General features: G+C 34.4%; 1 protein-coding gene across 2 annotated transcripts in view; it reads right to left on the reverse strand.

Moving 5' to 3' along the window:
- The window catches only part of KCNT2 (potassium sodium-activated channel subfamily T member 2), a 371426-nt gene that overhangs the window by 40511 nt on the left and 309446 nt on the right, over nucleotides 1–21469 (reverse strand). For both annotated transcript variants that reach the window (XM_033196980.1, XM_033196979.1), the window contains exons 21-22: nucleotides 19605–19716; nucleotides 386–487 (exon numbers count right to left, since the gene is read on the reverse strand). In XM_033196980.1, the coding sequence (XP_033052871.1) occupies nucleotides 386–487; nucleotides 19605–19716 (214 nt within the window). The remainder of the gene's footprint in view (nucleotides 1–385; nucleotides 488–19604; nucleotides 19717–21469) is intronic.

A 21469-nucleotide genomic window follows, 5' to 3' on the forward strand; every position in this document is an offset into this window, starting at 1 on the left:
AAAAAAATGTATACCATAAGGAATGCTGTTTGTCTTAAGTCGGTAATTATCTATGACTTTTTTAAATCCAGTAATATGCTTGGAGTAACATGCAAAATGTACTAAAATGTATTACATATATTAAAATTGAAGAACACCGGCACAAAAGAATGCCTGAAATAATTTCCATAGGTCACTTTAAAAAATAATATTTTTTCTTACAAAATGTTTCATAGGAGCATATATGTCAATTATGTACATGAAATAAAATACTGAATTACTTCTGGTGCCAATTTTAAGTTAATAGCTGCATGTGAAACACTAGAAGTACTATTCATTTAAATAAAATCTAAATAAAACAAAAACAACCACCATTTTAGAGAGAAAAAAAAGAAATATTGTATACCTGATATAGCAGAGTGTCCAACATACTGATGCTAAACACCCTCCCAGCAGCAAAAGGCAGTCGAAACATAAAGGCTAAGTTAGAGCCTCTCTCCCGTTCTTTCTGTTCAGAAATTTGAGATAGAAAAATTTGTGAGCATTCCATATTTCATTCATTTCTGCCTCAGTAAATTGTGTTGACATATGTAAAAAAAAACTTATCATATGGTTCTTGGCTATAAATGTGTCATTACTTCACTGATAATTATATTTTTCAAATTGCCCTTTTATTTTCACAACCACATTTTCTCAGTTAAAACACCCAGTAGTAAAGAAGGGTTAATATTTTTTGTGCATTAAGCACGTATTTACTCTTCACACAAGAAGAGACATCATAATGGAAACAAATAAAAATCATTGAATCAAATGTTAAAAAAAAAAAAAAACCTAAGGTCACACAATGTACCATAACTCTGCAAAGACCTGCTTTTAAATATTCTCATGGGTGAAAACAAAAAAATAGGGAGACAGGCACCCGTTATGGTCTGAATGTTTGTGTCCCCTCAAAATTCATACATTGAAATTCCAATCCCCAAGGTAATAGTATTAGGAAGTGAAGCCTTTGGGAGTTGATTAGGTCATGGAGGTGGAACCCTCATTAATGCAATTAATGCCCTTTTAAAAAAGAGAAACTCTTTGCCCCTTCTACCATGTGCCATCTATGAACTAGGAAATGGGCTCTCACCAGACACCAAATCTCCCAGCACCTTGAATGTGGAATCCCCAGCCTCCAGACTGAGAAATAAACATCTGGAGTCTGTAAGCCACCCAGTCTACAGTACTCTGTTCTAGGAGCCCTAACAGACTAAAACAGGCTTTGTACATCCAGGAGTCTCTAGCTGTTCATCATCTTAGTTTCATTTCTCCACCTAACTGATAAATTGCATTTGCTATATCAGTTTGCAATCAATCTTCTGTATATCATACACACACACACACACACGCACACATCTAAATTGTTTATGTATTTTTGAAGGCTTATGAGTTGGGGGGTGTTATGATGTATGATGGTTTCTTTTTAAAAATTCTGTTGCAATTTTTTTCCTTTAATAAATGAAGGTATGAGAGCAAATGTCAAATCTGTTTAAGTTTTGAAGAGTTTCTTGAGAATGTAAGTTAAGCTTCTATTTAACAAATGGCAACCTAAAAAATTCTAGTTTCTTTTGTTGACAAATTCCCTTTACTAGGAATACTTACACAGCTGAGAAAATAAGAAATCAACCTTCACTTCTTGAGGCAACAGAAGCAAGCTCCTGTTTCTAATGTAACAAATTTGTGAGTTCTCATGGAAGGGAAGCCTTCCATCTCACATGCATCTATAGTGCCCATCTAGTTGAGATGACTATCGCTATAAGAGCATCTTCACTTGAGATATAGGGAGAAGGTAAGGCAAAGGATAGGAAAGTGGTTCCACATTTTTGTCTATGTTTATGAAATCATAATATATTCTCTGATTTACAAACCTAGGTGTTAAGAGTGCTTAACTTGAACAGCTCATGTGAGTGGCTTGGAGATGACTGGAATTAGCTGTTCTTATTGTGAGATAGGTAGGTTTTCCTGTGAATTTGAGGGCAAATCTAGTTCTCGATGTGTAAGAAGTATCCTGGAGAAAACCAAGCCATGATATGTTAAACTCAGGTTAAAGGGAGTAGCCAGAATAAAGTGCTGGAACCCCTGAGAATATGATGCTATGTTTACTCTTCAAAACGAGCAAGCAAACAAACAAACATTCCTCGGTTCAATTACATTACCATTTCACACACTATATTTTCAAATACAGAACAGTTTTGTAACCTACAGTGCTTATCCTGTGGGAAATGAACTCTTCCCATCTCCACACATCTGAATCCTATTGATATCACCTTAAACAGCAACGCTAATTAAAATTAGTTCCATTCACTATTAAAGGCCCCAAACACCAATGTATTCATTTGTGCATTAAAGTAGTCACTTAATAAATATGTGTTGAGAATGTACTTTGTGTAGGGCATCAATCATCCTCAGTGCTAGGAATACAGAGCTCCTATATAGAACTAAAAGAATCTTACCAGTTAATAGAAGTATTATATGTTGAATATGGGCCAGGAGCTAGTTAAACAAACGGAGATATTTTTCGTGTCTGCAAGAACTTACACTGCTGTGAATGGTACCAATAGCAAAATAGGCAAAAATACTCAGGTGAATATATGTAATAATTAGGCAGTAGTACATACTTAGGAAGGATACCTAGCTTATTATTTTGGTAGAAAAGCCAGAGAGCTGAATTAGAGGGATGTCTAAGTTGAGACCTAAAACTGAGCAGAAATTAGCCAGTAAATTTGGGAAGAGTGAGTGATAAGCAGAAAGCTATAGGCAGAATGCCCAGCATGTTCTAATGGAAGTAAAAAAAAAAAAAAAAGCTTGAGAGACTTCAGGAACTACAAACAATCCAATATGAATATACCATAGAGTTTAAGTGTATGGGTTGAATGGAGAGGTCAGAAATGAGACTGGAGCAACAACTTTGGACTAGGTCTTAAAGTACCAGGATATGTTTTAGAATAGTGGGGATGCAATTAAGAATTATACTAAAAAATAATGATATAAATTGAGACTGTCTAAGAAATAACAAAACACATGGTTACCCTACTTTGAAACCATGTTAAGTATTTTGAATTTCATCTTAAGGGCAATGGGGAAAAACTAAATGTTTTTAAGAGGAGGAGTGACCTGATCATGTTTTTAGGATGCTCACTTTGATGACAATATGGAAAATGGCTTGTGAATGAGGAGGTGGCATGGGAAAACTGAGCAAGATAAACTACAGTGTTAAGACAGCAATGCTAGTGAAAGATGAATGTACATTCTACTGTGATATTTGCAGAAACAGGTCTTATTCAGAATGCATTTAGACATTAAATTTTAAGAGGATATGATGATTGAATTCGGAACTAAAGTAGAGAGAAAATGAGGATGATACACAGGTCTCTAGATAATGAGGCAGATGATGGCAACTTCTGTAAAATAGAAAGTGTGGAGGAAGATCAGATCACAAGTTGATTTGGACTTGGGTTTTGACGCCAGTGGACAAGTCTACCTGCCAAAAATATCGATCACACAGGCAATATAACATACAATCGTTTGGAGCTTGGATTCTGAAAATACATACAATAGTTTCAGTCAAGTTTTTCCGCCTACTAGTTGTATGATCTTTTGCAAGTTACTTAAGCTTTCTGTTGCTCAGTTTTATAACGGTGCATTGGGATTCATACTGACATCTACATCCCACTGTGATTACAAAAAATAAACATAATAAAACCTCTAAAAGTACTGTATATAGTAAGCACTTTAAAAGCTATTTTTTATTATCAGTTGTTTGAATATGCTAAACTATATATTACCTAAAGAACTTTGTATTTTTTTATTCTTCCTATAATGCTAATTCCCAGGTTTTTACTGGACTAGGCTGGTGTTATCATTATAGCTCAAATATTACTTCCCCAAAGAGGTATTTCCTTATCACCTTATTTAAAACATGTCTTTCTGCAGTTACTCTTGAATATAACTTGTTATTACTTTCATAGCTTTTTTGAAACCTATTACATCTTGTTTATGTTTTTAATTTATTAATAATCTATCTCAGCTAGATCCTATGTATCAAGAGGGCAGACACCTTGAGTTTGCTTTCTGCTACTTATACAATGCCTAAAACAATGCCTGGCACACAGTTAGTGACATTTGATTGGAAAAATAAATAATTTTTTTCTACTTATGTTAGCAGCCTACATCAAGAGACAATTTATTGTATAATTTAATGCTTAGAACATTCATATACTGGAAGCAAGAAACAAACATTTGAGGTTCACTCAATACCTCTCTCTTCTCACTTTGGTTCTTTAACGGAGGTTTGAGAATATAAAGAATGTAATGTTCACAATATGCAAAGCTTTTTTACTTTACTGTGTTCAGTTACTGGATTTTACAAAATGCTTCCACTATTGTGGCTACTATAAACATACACTATGATTCCTTTTTTTTAAACTTATCATATTTCTTTCCTAGTAGAATTCTGAATTCAATTGAAGTTTTACTGATGATATTTTTTCCTAGCAAATATTTATATAAATATCTAAAAGAATTCCACTGACATTTAAATCAATAAATGTTTCAGACACCTTTAAATGTTTGGTCTTACCTACTTTTCCATTTGTTTTATTATCATGAACATGTGCCTTTCTTGGAAGAAGAAATATGTTTCTGGCAGAAATTTTGTTTCCTTTCATCTGTGTCCATCAATACCATATGGAATGAGATGATAAAATTATTGGATTTAACAGAACAGTGTGGTAGGTTAAAAATTCAAGAATTTTATTGGCACAAATTACTGGTTTCCATCTCCTACTTTCTCAATTATAATTCTTTTACATTCCTTCATTCTTTCCTCTGGACTCAATCATAATGTAATTCCTAAATCTAGTGGTTTTTGTCAGCATTCATCCTACTTGAACTTTCTTACAGTGTTCGACAACCTGCATTCTAATTCTGGAGCTTTGTCTTTTCACATCACTCTATCTCAGTTTCCAGAATACTCTTGGACCTCTCGCTCATTTTCTCTGATTTGTCTTCTTTCTAGACTCTCCTTTATGAACCTCAGGATAAAGTCCTTAGTTAAACTCACTTTCCTTGTGGCTCTTTTTACCTTCCTTGTGGCTCTCTAAGCCTTGTATTTCTTAAGGCTTTACAATTACACATTTATGTGTACAACCTTTGAATATATCTATGTATGCATATATATATATGTGTGTGTGTGTATGTATATGTATAGGGGTGTGTGTGTGTGTATATATATATATATTTCATCCTGTTCCTGAGCTTCATTTGTATATCACCACTTTTTTTTTACTTATGTACTATAATTTTAATATATTTAAATAAATATATCATCTATCTCACTAAGGTCAATTATTTCCCAGAATTCTCTCTTTAGTTTTAATCAGTATATTCACCCTGACAGTCCTAGACCAGGCCTTTATTATCTCATGTCTGATTTATTGAAATAACTTACTCTTTCCCTTTTCCCCATAATGTCTCTTTTCAGATAAACATAAAAATTTCACATCAATTTCATAAAAGTATAGGTCTGACGATGTCACCTCCTCCATGTCCTCATTTAAAAACTTACCATGACTCCACATTCACTGCATCAAAAACTCCAAAGACTCAGCATTCAGGGCATTCTAAGCTTTAGCTCCCAAACTGCTTTCCAGGATAACTTTTCAGTACTTCCCAGCACAGACTATCAGTCAGATGATTGGCTAGTTAAATACTGAAAATGTCTTCCTCATATTTGGGTTCCAACTCACTGTGGGTAACAATCTCATATAAGAGATATCAAAATAATCTCTGTAGGTCAAAATTCTGTTTCAAAACCATCTCTGCAGGTCCTCTTCATCCTTCAAAATACGTATCATGCTACCCACCCTATGAAATCCTTTCATACAAACACAGTGATGCTGCCCTTCTGCTTGTGAGAATCACTTTGCATGTATGATTTCCTGTCCTTTTGTTATTAACTTCCATTACAGAGAAAAAAAAGAAGATTTTTATGACACTATTTTCAAAACCTTAAAAAAGTAAGGTTCCAAGCATCTGATTCCATCCTGATAAGAATACATTACACAATTATTTTCTCTTTTAGTTCTGGACAATGATGAATTTGGATTAATTTTATGAATTGCACTTTATCATGCTGACTTTACATATGAAAAATAAGAATTTGGGATGATTAATACTTAGTCTTTCCTATCCAGTTAGATTTTTGTGACACTATCATTAACTTACCTCTCTGTGTCTCAAAAAAACAACATATGGCTAGAAGTTACGAACTGGCAGCAATTAGTCCAAATCTCAACTACAGAGGAGTTTCATTTGGACTGGCTAAATTTATTGAAGTTTAGTAAGTTCCAACATTTAACATTTAATATAAAAATCTGCATTTCTGACTTATTTTAAATTAGGAAAATCAGATATTGTAAGTCATGGCAGTAACTGGCCAGAATTTTCACTTCACTAGTTTCCATTCATTACTTCCATTAAAAGGCTCTTATTTTACACTTTGGAAGATAAAATATTTAGAAATGAGTCTAGAGATTTACTAACTCAAATTCTGCTTAAAAGTACTTGGGTGAATAGTAATTATATCAGAAAATAACATAGCAAGTAATTTAAATATATACTTTAAATGTGTCTTAAAAAATAGAACATTTCTAATTGACTGCAAAATATTCCATGGCTTAGGAGACAATTTTAAGTAATACAACCAACAAATGTTTCTCAATTTACTTTTATGAATCAGGCACTGAACTACGTTCTTAGCATACAAAAATAATTAACAAAACTTTCTAATTTTACAGGGATATATACTTTTACTGAGGGCACACTTAAAAACCAAATATTGGAAAGTCATGTATAAAAAGCACTTGACAAAATTCAACATCCTTTTATGATGGAAAACTCTCAATAAATAAGACATGGAAGAAATGTACCTCAACATAATACAGGCCATGTATAAAAAGTTCACATCTAACATTACACTCAGTGGTAGAAAGTGAAAAGCTTTTCTTCTAAGATCGGGGCAAGCCAACACTGCCCATTCAAACATCTTTTGCTCAACACAGTATTAGAAGTTCTGGCCAGAGCAATTAGACAAGAAAAAGAAGTAAAAGGCATCTAAATAAAAAAGGAAGAAGTAAAATTGTCTCTGCCAATGTCATGAACTTATAATATATGAAAACTTTACTCCACCAAAAAGCTGTTAGAAGTGATAAACAAATTCAGCAAATGTGCAGGGTACAAAATCAATACATAAAAGTCAACAGTGTTTCTTTACCCTAAAAACAAATGACCTGAAAAAATAATTAATGAATCAGTCCCATTCACAATAGCATAAAAAAAAAGTACTTAGGAAAAAATGTAATCAAGGAGGTAAAAGATCTTTATACTGTAAATTATTAAACACTAATAAAAGAAATTATGGAAGACACAAATAAATCTAAAGTGATATTGTAGTCATACACTGGAAGAAACAATATTGTTAAAATATCCATAAATCAACGTCATTTTTCACAGAATTTAGATAAAACAGTCCTAAAATTTGAATCGAATCACAAAAGACCTCAAACAGCCAAAGCAATCTTGAGAGAAAAAACGAAACAAAACAAAAAGCAAAGCTGGAGACATCACAGTATCTGACTTCAAAATCTATTACAAAGCTATAGTAATCCAACTAGAATGGCACTGGCATAAAAGCAGACAGGAAGATTGACCAATAGAACAGGATAAAGAGCCCAGAAATAAACCCATGAATTAATGGTTAATTGATTTTTTTTAACAAAGATGCCACGGCAACACCATGGAGAAAAGATCATCTCTTCACTAAACTGTGCTGGGAAAACTGGATATCCGCAAGCAAAGGCATGAAATTGGACCCTTATCTCATGCTATATACAAAGATCAACTCAAAGACTTAAATGTAAGGCCAGAAATTCTCAAACTATTAGAAGAAAACACAGAGGAAGTATTCCATAACGTTGCTCTGGGCAATAATTTATTGTCTAGCAACCCAAAAGCACACAGGCAGCAAGAACATATACAAACACTTGGGATTATATCAAACTAAAAGGCTTCTGCACAATCAAAAAAAATTAATGGAATGAACAGACATCCTATAGAGTAGGAGAAAATATCTGCAAATAATACATTTGATAAGGGGCTAATATCCAAAATATGTAAGGTCTCAAACAACTCAACAGCAATAAAACAAATAACCGAGTCACAAAAAAGACAAAGGACCTACAGAAACACTTCTCAAAAGGACGTAAACAACCAGCCAACACGTATAGGAAAAGCTGATCAACATCACTGATCATCAGGGAAATGCAAATTAAAACTACAATAAGATATCACCTCATACCTGTTAGAATGGCTACTATCAAAAAGACAAAATGTAAGTGTTAGCCAGTGGAGTGGAGCAAAGAGAACGTTTTGCACTGTTGGTGGGAATGTAAATTAAGTCAGCCATTATGTTTTGCTTTTTGTTTTTTGAGACCGAATCTCGCTCTGTCGCCAGGCTAGAGTGCAGTGGCGCGATCTCAGCTCATTGCAACCGCGGACTCCCTGGTTCAAGCGATTCTCCTGTCTCAGCCTCCGGAGTAGCTGGGATTACAGACACACGCTGCCACACCCAGATAATTTTTGTATTTTCAGTAGAGACAGGGTTTCAACATGTTGGCCAGGATGTCTTGATCTCCTGACCTCGTGATCCGCCCGCCTCGGCCTCTCAAAAGTGCTGGGATTACAGGCTTAAGCTACTGTGCCCTGCCAAGACAGCCATTATGAAAAATAGTATGGAGTTTCCTCAGAAAACTAAAAATAGACATGCAGTACAGTAATCTCACTTCTGGGTATATATTCAAATAAATTGAAAAAGTATGTTGAAGAGATGTCTGCACTCCCATGTTCATGGCAGCCTTATTCACAATAGCTAAGATATGGAAGCAATCTAGTGTCCATCATCAGATTAATGGATAAAGAAAATGTGGTATATATACACAGTGGAATACTATTTTGCCTAAAAAAAGAAAATAATTATGTCATAAAGTTGAATTCATAGTAGAGAGTAGAATGATGGTTACCAGAGACTGGTGGAAGGGCATAAGGGGATGTGGATCAAGAGTGCAATGTTTCAGTTAAGAGGAAAAAGCTTAGTGATCTATTGCAAAAAAAAAAAAAAATGCTAACTTCAATAAATAATAATGTATTGTATATTCTAAAATTGCTTAAAGAGTTGATTTTAAATCTTTTCACTACAAAAGTAGTAACTATGTGAGGTCCTGGATTTGTTAATTAATCTAATCATACCATGTTGTAAATATATATGTGTGTGTGTGTGTGTGTGTGTGTATATATAAATGTCACACTGTACCCAATTAATAATTATTTGTCAATTAAAAATAAAAATATAAAATAAAAGAACAAAACATTGGTACTTTTTAAAATGATAATTTGGAGAAGTTAAAACCAGTGTTCTTTCTTGTGCTTTTATAAACTATAAAACAAGCTATAAGTACCTATAATACTTAAAAGCACAAATAAAGGTAAGTTCTGTATGATTTATTGTTGTTCAAAAATTGTAACTCTTAAGATACAACTGTAAATCTAAAAATAACAAAAACAGGCAAAGTCAACAGTAATATTCATAATAAGGGAAAAACTGAAAACCAAAAATAAAAAAAATTGTTAAATGCAAAGAAAGAGATGGAGAATTTGAACCACTCAAAATGTCTACAGAAACACTTGGCAATCCCCATTGGGTAAAATTTTGGAACAGAAAAGGTTAGAAAATAGTCTTCATACAAGAATTAAGCAGGATATTCCACTCATTTTAACTAGAGCATAAGTGCAAAAGCTACATTTTGAGTAAGGCAAAAACATTTAAAAAGAATATTTTTATTGAGCATAAAAACCGTCATTCAAGAGATGAGCGTTAAGTTAGGAAGTCTTTTTTTTTGAGCATAAAAATCATAATTCAAGAGATCAGTTTTAAGTTAGGGAGGCTATACATTTAAAGATAATATTTAAATATCTGAGTCCTTAGAAAGTAAACAAAGGATGCATACATCTTTTGGAGATCAGTTTTAAGTTAGGGAGGCTATAAATTTAAAGATAATATTTAAATATCTGAGTCCTTAGAAAGTAAACAAAGGATGCGTACATCTTTTGCGTATGTTTTATGACATGGAGGGCTGTCAATGTAAATTATATCATGACTTTGAAAGATTAACAGGAGTGCATATGAATGAGCCATTGCTGAGTCTAGACTATTTTGTTGTTTTGATATACCAAAACAGTTCCATATGTTACACTTCTAATATATTACTTAAATCAGTTATAATCACATGAGTATGTGATGACTTGTTATAATCACAGGAGCACATGATGAATTGCATTCAGTAATGGGTCCCACAGATCAAAATTATTTTCAAACTAAAGAATGAAATTATATATAAATATACTATTATCTGTTTGATGTATTAAAGTTAAACTGTCCTAAGTTTAATTTTATGATTTGATAACTTTATGATTTGACAGTTTGAAGCCCCAAGAATTAAGTTTAAAAATATTACATAAATAAATAAGAAAATATGATAGCTATAGAAATTATAAAAAATGAAATAATAGTCAAAGATGCCAAGAATAAACTTTTTTCCAAAAAGAGTTAACAGTAATTTAAATATGTCCATATTCAATTAAACTGAGTTTGATTATGATAATGAATATATTACAAATATGAATAAGTATATGGAGACTATAATTTTAGATTCCTAATATATTACTGGAAGGAATTTGGAAGGACTTTAAATACAAATAATGCAAATTCTACACCTTGTGGAGAAATTTATGCACCGAAAATAGTAAATTAATTATTTGAACATTTTCTGAGCCTGTATCCAATTAGTTCAAGCTAAATATAATGACAGCATTCAGCACAGAATCTGTCAAGTAATTCTTCTACAGGTTATAGCAACAAGAAAGATATTTAAAATAAACTCAAAACAAGTGTTCATTTTCCCAGTATAATAAATCTGGTACTCTGTTGGTTTTAATGTTTTGAAATGTTCTTTTATTCAACTTGGTCTGTGAAGTCAAGGGTTCCTGCTGCAGTTCTCTGTACCTTCAAATGGAAGGCTGAATAAATGTACTGTACTTTCTTTGATTGTGAATTCAAAAACGAGTAGTGCCTTGCAGACCAGCAAAACAGAATCAAATAGTGATGGACATACTTCTTAATGTAGAGGGAGAAGTAATAAGTAGGAAAATCGTTGATTTAATGTCTTTGTCTAATGTGATACTATTTTAACATCTCGAAAAGAAAGCACACCCAAATGTAATCTTGGTCATCCTAGATGATACTTTCTTTTTTGTAACTTACAAGCTTTTTTGTTTCTTTCATTTATCAAGAAGTTAAATAAATTCTGCAATCTCTCTCTCTCTCTGTAGATGTGTTTGTGTGTGTATGTGTGTGTATAAGTTTATGAAAAGACAATTGTTGGACTTCCTAAGAATAATAAAGTTAACTACTGTATTATGTTATTTATTTCATAAAATAATTAACTTTGTAAGATTACCACATTCAAATAATTTATTAACTTAGCTACATAAATTCATTATTTTTCTGCATTTAATATTTTGATTTTAATGGTTTTAACAATTTGCTGTACATTTTCCTCTTCACAATAGACACATATACAGAAGCTGTGTGGCATTCTTCCATTGGGAGCTAATTTCATTGAATTTGAAGTGAATGTCCTCCCTGGCTATGCACTGCACTGTCTTCGTGGTATAATGTGAAGACTTTAGGCTTATTATGCAAAATCACAATCCTATAAATATTATTAATAGACACATTTGTACATTAAAATTGTTATCCATATAAATTGTACTTATAACTTTTCTAGAATAGGTAGGGCAATGTTTTTCCTCATTTAAAGAAACAGAGATTGATTAGTATTCTTTTCAAATTCTTTTTGGGTGAATATAGAGACAAGGCAAATGTTTTCTTAAAAACAAGATAAGAATCTTTCTTAATGAATCAAACTCAGTGTTAACAGGTAGCAGCAAACTCCCACTCAGCTGTTCCAGAATCTAGATTATGAATAAAATGTAACTTAAGTTGTCTGGACAGAACAACTTAGTAAGACGATGTGCTTTTGTTTGTTTTCATATATTTGTGTCACCCATCATATTATAAATTCGATGTGGTTTCTTCAATGTTGCAATGCCTAGCATTCAGCAAGGCATTTGGCTCATAGTATGTGCTCAGGAAATATTTATTCACTTGAGTTTAAATTGAGAATGTGTAAATTTTACCTTCTTGCTATTCTATAGTGAAAATATATTGAAAAAAATGACATTTTTATCGTATTTCTCCCAGCAGATATCTCCAATCACTGGTAGAAATTCTTATCATTTTGTTCTACCATTGACTACAAAAATAATATATAACTTACTGCATTCTGACACCAATTTTCTGGTATCAAGTGTGCATCCTACAATTGAGTTCTATTGTGACACTAACTACCCGGAGTTGGCAAAGACTCCACAAGTTAAGGTGCTCAGTCCCAGAAGACTGTGCCCAATTTAAACCATAAGGCCTAGGTGCCCTCAAGCCAACTGTATTCCTACTCAGCCAGTTACATATATAGGGCTTCCCAAAAACCCTCAGATTCAATAATTAGCTGAAATAAATCACAGAGCAACAAAAGCACTATACATATTATTTGAAGAATACAAATGAATAGTAGATGAAAAAGTATGTGGGGGAAAGTCTTAAAGGGTCTCCCAAACACAGGAACTTCCATGACTGTGGTGTTGGGGTGCCCCATTCTCTCAGGATGTCAACATGTTCACCAACTGGGAAGCAATCCAAGCCTCATTTTTCAGTTTTTATTCAGGCTTCATTATGTAGGGAAGATTAACTAAATCTTTAGTCATGTGATGAAACTCAGCCCCTAGCCCTTCTCCCCTCCCTAGAGTTGAGGGTAAAGGCTAAAAGTTTCAACCTTTTAATCAGAGCTTCCTTTTTCTGGTGCCCACCCCAGCTTATAGAGGTGCCCCTCCATAAGTCCCTTTGTTGCCATAGCATCTAGTATGGTTGAAAAGTATGAATAACAAAAAAACATTCCTATCACACAGAAAATTACAAGGAGTTTTGAAGGTCTGAGTCAGAAACCAGGGACAAAGACCAAGTATTTATTTTTATTATACCACCTAGTCATCTCAGATTTTCATTATTTTGCTTCTTACATCGGGTGTAATTATCACATGATTGTATATTGTGATTATGATCATCATTTGGGAATGGTGATCACTCAAAAGCAAATATAAAGAAAGCAGTCTTGAAGCAAATTGTGCACAAATACACACACTAATAATAGGCTTTGTGAAATACATCAAAACAAGAGAAAAGAAATAAGTCTTTGGAAGAAAATGAGACAAAAATTTCCCTTTCATTCTATTGCTGTTTTCTTCTTTTCCATTTCTTTTTCTCCTTGCCTTCTCCATCTCTATGTAGCTCTTCTACTGTTGCCTGTTACACTTGTTACACCTACTTTGTTGGGAGAAGTGTCAATGACATTCAAACACGGAAAGCATCACTGAGAAAACTGTAGTGGTGATGTGAATATCCAAGACAAGGATAACATAAAAAAAAATCAGCAAAAAAGTGAACAAACAATAAAAGAAAGGTCAGATGAAAAAGAAAATGGGCACAAATACTATTACCAAGATGGCAGAATAGAAGGTAACCTGCTCATTTCTCCCCAAAACAACAAAACACTCAACATTACTAATCATGAGGGAAATGTAAATCAAGGCCACAGTGAGACCTCATCTCACCCCAGTTAGAATGCCTATTATCAAAATATCAAAAAGACAAAACATAACAAATGTTGGCAAGGATGCAGAGAAATGGGAACGCTTATGATTGTTGGTTATAAGAATGCAGAGTAGTGCACCAATTATGGACAGCAATATGAAGATTCTTCAAAAAAGTAATAGAACTGCCACATGATCCAGCAATCCCATTGCTGGGTATACATCCAAAAGAAAGAAAATTAGCATTTCAGAGAGGTATCTACAATTCCATGTTTATAACAGCATCATTTAGAACAGCCAAGATATGGAATTAACCTAAGTGTTTATCAACAGATGACTGGCTAAAGAAAACGTGATATGTATACACAACAGAATATTATGGATCTGCAAAAATAATGAGATCGTGTGATTTGCAGCAACGTGGATCGTTTCTCTTAACATAATAGTCATTATGTTAAGAAAAATAAGTCAGGCACAGAAAGACAAATATAGTCTGAAAAACCTTTAGTCTTTGTAAGTTTTCATAGGCATGAAAATCTTCAAACTTTCTCAAACTTCCATAAGCAAGTAGTAGACTACAAAAATTACATAGGCTGCAAGGAGTGTATATTTCTGAAGTCACAAAGGTAACGATGGCTTGAGAAGAGGCTTGAGTGGAAACACAGGGACCACAGAAGACAGTGGAAAAGGGAGTTCCTCAAGATAGCAAGGAATAATCAATGAACTGCACAATACTTTTTCATATTGTTGTTATGAACTAGTTATCCTTCCACGTTTTTAGCTCTTTCCATTTCTTATTGAAAGACGGTGTTGTGATGATGGGATTCAGGACATGCTACTCCAAAACATGTCAGCTTGACATGTGAGAAAACAGCAGCAGCAGGATGGACTCTCTAACCGTCTCTCACCCCTCCTTCCCTGAAGTAGGCCATAAAACTTAGCTGACCTTCCACTGAAAGTAAGTCATCAGATCCTCATTCCAGAGGGTTCCCGCTCTACTCAGAGGAGGGCAATGTCCTCATATCTGAAGACAAAGAGATGCCAAGAAGATCTGAAAAATAGGCCTTGCTAAGTCACCTCCCTAATTTATTACCATGATACCCACTTTGTCCAATCATCATGCTGTACAACTGTCCACGCCTAGGCATATAAATACACAGATTTCCCTGTTTCTTTTAGTCTTTGTTTCTGAAGATATCTGTCACATATTATTATGTTCAATACATTTGTTATATTTCACTCTTGTTAATCTGTTTTTTGTTATAGGGGCCTCTGCCCCTATAATAATGAGTGAGAAATTTTTTCTCCCTATTGGAGCTCAGAAACTAATACCCCAAAATATAGTGCCTTGACATGCTGACCAGAATAAGAAGTCTCTCAAGATCCCTCTGACTCCCCACCACCCTACAACCTCCTCTCAATCCTTTCTGTCCCAAAGCACAGGATGAAGTTGTTCTCTGAAGTTCCCTTATTGGCCTAAAGTCTGGACATGCCAAAGAAGAAAACAATTACTCTGGTCTCTTCCTTGAGTTTTCATTAACTGAACTCACATCATAGGAAGCAAGACTGAAGTCTGTCAACACATCTGAACAGACTTTTGTCACAAACCATTGTCTGCTCTGTGGGCCCAACAGATTTTGTCCCAGGCCATATTATATGTTCCTCAAGTCTACTGAATTTCCCTGAAGATCATTTACTATGTGTCCCCCCCAAATCATTCATACCTCTCATCTCCCTTTCTTCTAGGAAAAAAGTATATAACCATGTGCACCCCATTGCATGGTGGGGCAATTACTTGGTGATTCTCCCGCATGTGTGCTAATAAATTTGCATGCTGCTTCTGCTATTAATCTGCCTTTTGTGAGTTTCAGCAAACCTTTGGAGGGCAAAGGGATAATTTTATCTTCACCCCTATATCTCCTTACAGTGGATATTCTTCATTACATAGTTACGTTCAGTAAATCTTTACAGAATATTATTTCTGATACCAATGGAAACCATATATTAATATTTATTAGAATGCAAGATTTACAAGGAAAAGATCAAAGCTTAATCATCACAAAAGTAAAGTAATTGGGAATAATACAGTTTAACATTCCACACCTATCACTCTAAATCCTACCACTTCTTAAACATGAATGAAGACCACTTAGTAGCAAAAAAAGTGTGTCAGCAACCAAGTTGTTGTTTATTTCTGATTTATTTATTTATTTATTTATTTAGAGACAGAGTCTCTGTCACCCAGGCTGGAGTGCAATAGCTCAATCTTGGCTCACTAAAATTCTGCCTCCTGGGTTCAAGCGATTCTCATGCCTCAGCCTCCTGAGTAGCTGGGACTACAGGTGCACACCACCACGCCTGGCTAATTTTTCTATTATTAGTGGAGGCAGGATTTCACCATGTTGGCCATGCTGGTCTCGAACTCCTGACCTCAAGTCATCCACCTGCTTTGACCTCCCAAAGTGCTGAGATTACAGGTATGAGTCACCACACCCAGCCGGGATATAAAATCTTAATTGTGTTTCTAAAGGTGAAGGTGTCACCTGTGAAGGTGCAAGGGCATCTACTTACAGATAGATGGAAACAATATTCATAATTGTTTGGAAGAATAAAAACCCATGTATCCCTTAGCCAACAGTAACTATAGAAAAAGCTACTGATTATTTAAATATTGGAAATAGAGATCAGTTTTCTAATCCTAAAACTCTTCTTGCACCCAGAATACAAATATGGAAAGTAAATACTGTGTTAGCTGTCATACCAGTAAATATTCATGATTAAATAAAAAAAAAACACTTGATTGGAAGATTTACCATATCATTCATGGAACATTGTTTGATAGGGCTGCCATAATAAAGTAATATCGCCTGGGCATTTCAAACAGTATAAATGTATTGTCTTACAGTCGTGGAGGCAAGAAGTCTGAAATAAAGATGTTGTCAAGATTGGTTCCTTCTGAGGACTGTAAATGAAAGATCGATTCCAGGCCTTTCTCCTTGGCTTATGGAGGACTGTCTTCTGTTTCCCTTCACATTGCCTTCCTTTAATGTGTGTCTGTCTCTGTATCTAAATTTGTACTTTTAATAAAACTGTCAGTGAGCCACAAATTAGAAACCACCCTATAGTTTCCTTTGAAGTCGACTGCCTTTCTCTAAAGACCACGTCTGTAAGAGTTAGGACCTCAGGACAACTTTTTTTTTTTTTTTTTTTTTGGATGGGCATGAGATTCAACCCACGAGAATATAAAAGAATAAAAAGTTTCTACATTTAAAAATTTTTAAGTTTCTAAAATCCTAACTTTAACATAATGTGGTAACAAGTGGATCAAAGAATTTTCCATGGCTTTATAACATTCAAACTACTGATTTCAATCCCACTTCCTCTAGTCTTTCTATCTTTGAATACTTTGGAAATATGTTGATGTGTTGAGTTTCTTTTTTCTTCGTGGGAAAAATCTAAAAGATATAAGAGTAAATACAAATCTCAAAAAAAAAAAAAAAAATTACCCTGATGACCAAAGTCCCTTCCTTTTCCTTGGAGCATTTTCTTCAGAAAACCTGTAATTGTAAATCCTTTCCCTGTCAAAAACTTGTAACTGGAAATCCTTTCTCTGTCAGTGAGATGGATGCAAATCTCTGAAAAGTTAAATAAACCTGTAGTCAGTTTTGCATTCCAGGAATGTTTTTCTTGTGGGCCTTGGGGGTATCTTTTTGAAATGTGAACATTAAGGAGGAAGGCAACTTGTGTCTCTCTCATTGGGAGTTTAGCCTAGATACCTGGGTCTAAATTGTAGTTTCTTGTTTGCTGCGAAGATATTAAGTTTTATTTTTCCTTTGGATAAAGAGATGTATGTAACTGACTGGCATATATATCTCATAGTTTTCTTCTTTTCCCCTAATGCAATAAGCACACAACCATGTCAACACAAATGCTAACAAATACTGAAAATATCTTCCACAATTATGACCTTGCTATATCAACTGACTCATCAACAATCTGAATACACAGAATAAAATGTTTATTAGCGACAATATCAACAAATACAAAATCTATCACGAAGATTTTAGTGCCATTTATTTGAGTACTAATTATATGTCAAATGCAGGGTGAAGTGTTTTGCATAGATTACGTGCTGTAATCTTTATAATGACCCTACTATTTAAAATAGTTCCTACCACTATTTTCCGTATAAGAATCCCAAGGCTATGAAATAATTTATCCAGTTTCCATTCCTCAAAAGTAGTGGCGAGTTGGACCAATCTGACTCCAGAGCCCGGCTTCTTCAGCACGAGGTGATTCTACCTCATTTATCATGAAGGAGGCTGTACTATATCATGCCAGCATGGATTCCTGCTGGATTTCTGATTATTTGGTTTGCTTTTGAGTCTGAGTCAATTTAGCCCTGCTTGCCATTTTTTTTTTTTTTATGTTGCTAAAGTGATGTGGCATAGTGGAAATTCTCTGTCCTGAATATTAATAGCCTTACATTTCCCTTACTGAATTGGACTGGTAGCTGTATAATCTTGGGAGAGGTATCTATCTAGCCTCAAACTGAGTTCCACATCTGGAGGCAGGGCACAACATTTTCCCTATGGCCATGAAAACGCAGGGTAAGGCTCTATAAACATGACGTGTATGACTAGTTTTGGATAAATCAGTAGATAAGGGTACAGACACCACCTTACTCAACAATATGTTTCCCGGGAATTAGGACAGCGTCTGGTCTGTCATAACAGAAATAACTAACCAAAAAAAATAAGGCATCATTTTCTCTACCTCTTACATTGTTATAAGAAATGAAAGCAGCCTAGATTTAACTATTCATTTATTTTTAGAAGCAGGATCTCACTCTGCCACCCAGGCTGGCGTGCACTGCCATGATCGTAGCTCACTGCAGCGTTGAACTTTTGGGCTCAAGGGATCCTCCTGTCTCAGCTTCCCAAATCACTCTGATTATAGGCACGAGCCACTACACCCAGGTTAACACATTTTACATGTATAAGACTGGGTCTTTTTTTTTTTTTCTTTCACATCTAGTTCTCTCAGTACACTACAATTTAGTAGTAAGTAAAAATTGAGTGCAAAAACCATCTACACCCACACTCAGCCTGTATACTGAAAATGGAAACCAAATCTTTCTGACCATATAACATTACTTTGCAATTCCATTGTCTCTATTAGCATTATCAGGATCTCTTCCCAGTCCCGATCAAGTCTCTGTTTTGAAATATCATTAAATTAAATTCCAGTTCTCATTAAATTTTGACCTTGTTTTCTTCCCTCTGAGACCTTGCCAAACTTCTGTTGGGGAGGAAGTCTCCCCTACCTAGGTAAGCAATAAACTTAGCTTTACGTCAGGTTGCGTTGGTGACATCTGGGAAGCCAGCTTTTAACAAAGCCTATAGTTTTCTAAGACCTTAAGGATTTTTGGAAACTGCAAAGCCCTGTGTAAAGATAGATTTCATGACATAGCAAATAAGTGAGTATACACATTTCTGTTGCATTTAATTCTTTCACAAATCATGTGTTTAATACTTAATAATAATAGAACAAAATATCTCCATCATATTTACCTGTGATATAAATTGTTCAAATCTGTCAATTCACATTTTTTAAAAAATTGTAAACTAGAATTTCATCTCCCAAACAGAAATTCAAAACAGCATTTTATTTTTACTATCTCATGGCATTTTTATTTATATATTTACAGAGTTAATTTCTGAATAAAGATGGTTACATCTAATTTACTGGATAATGTGGGGTCTTACCTTTTCCAGTTTTGAAAGAGCAAGAGAATAACAGTCTTTGGCTCTGAATTGCATGAATCTCATGTTGGCTGGGTGAGTTAGCTCTGTGATAATACTGAGACTGGAAAACAACCTACATTTCAAAAGAACATTTGCATTACACTAACAATCCAATATGGTATTTTTTATAACAACATATTTATGAGTGAGTGATTCCTAGCCTTAGGCATAAAACTATATCCAATTACAACAGCAGGCAGTGCCACATAAAATCTTCTGTACAATGAAGGAAAAATGAAACAATATTTCCCAAAGAATATTTTAACAGACATTTTAGCACAATAAGAAAAATAAATTCAGTAATTTGGCTTTTATTAGATATTTTCTCTTTACAATTACGGAACAACATAGAAGAGAAACTCATAAAGGTGATTTAAGAAGTAACAAGGTTACTTTGAGGATGGTATTGAAACAGAAATTTGTAAAGTTAAATAAGCTGATGGGCAAAAATTTCACATAATGAGCTTCTTGTCCATTATGTGAGCCCTTTCATGTCCTATGGCCCCTTATTCTCATAGCGCGCAGTTTTTAAATGTCAAATCTTGCTGCAACAAACTTCTGAGATGAGGAAATCATTTATATAAAATTTCATTGTAATGAATCAGGGCCAAAGCTAAAGCATTGATAGTGTTCCCCAAAAGTCTCCTGAGAATTTTTTTCACAGGTCCCATGGCTTCACATTAGCTTTCTTCCCATTTGATACTCTCTCAAATATATACCAAAACGAGCACACATACATACACGCTCACACAAGATTGATTCCCCCCAGAGAAAAGAGGCAGGATGATACCACAATAAATGCTTTTTATTTTTGCTGTTGTTCATGATCTGATCCTATCATGATCAGATGATCTGATATCTATGCATCCCTGTTAGTTTTCCTTGTTTAAATATTTTGATATTCTCTGTGGCAGCCGCTTCTGTGATAATCAGCTTTGTTTTCCATATGATATGTCTTTAAACCAAGTTATGACCACTTACAATTCCCATCACTAGGCTGAACCATCCCTTGAACTCAGGGACTAGAACTGACTGCAAATACGCAGAATATAAACAGCCTGTTTGTGTGGCTCAGGAACAAACAACTCCTGCTGCTCTCAATTTATGAATGTATGCTCATTCAGTCATGAGGGTGCTGTTACTTCCATGTGCCTGAGTGCTTGATGTGGTACATGCTTCTTTTAAGATGGGAGCCCTGTCCCTGAACCCCAGCATTACAGATAAGTTTTTACCTTTCCTCAGGTCTAACTCCGGAAGGTTGATGGATGATTTGCCAGGACTGCCCCCTCCTGCTGGGGAGAGTGGGTCCACCCTACTGCTCTGCAGCCAGCAGGGCCTTTCTTAGCCTTCAGACCAGGCTTCTCTGATTATCTGCCTCTCAGGCGTGTTTCCACTGGGCTTTAGTCACCATTCTAGTTAAGACACTAACTCATCCTTAAGAAGAGTTTGTTGTTTTTTTTTTTTTTTTCCCCCTAGAGTTATCTGTGAAACTTAACATGCCCTCTTGGCCGTGAGCCCAAATGGACTAACATTGGGTCTTATATAATCAAGGCCCTTGAGAGCTAGGATATCTTTGGGTATTTTGTGAAATCTTTTAATAAAAGGAAGAAATATAGCCAGTATTATATGGCTTAATCTTCATTTTGATAATAGATAGTGTTATAGTTCTTGATTTAGGTAAATTGTAATAATCATTATTTAAATAATATAAGCAAAACAATAACCAGGATATAATTCCTTTTGTTGACTTCTAATGTTAAAAATACTGTAATTTTATTTGTGCAACTGATACCTTTTTCAATAGTTCTGTGACCTTAAATTCATTA

This window comes from Trachypithecus francoisi, unplaced genomic scaffold, assembly GCF_009764315.1.
Source record: "Trachypithecus francoisi isolate TF-2019V2 unplaced genomic scaffold, Tfra_2.0 Lachesis_group5, whole genome shotgun sequence".
Lineage (NCBI taxonomy): Eukaryota > Metazoa > Chordata > Mammalia > Primates > Cercopithecidae > Trachypithecus > Trachypithecus francoisi.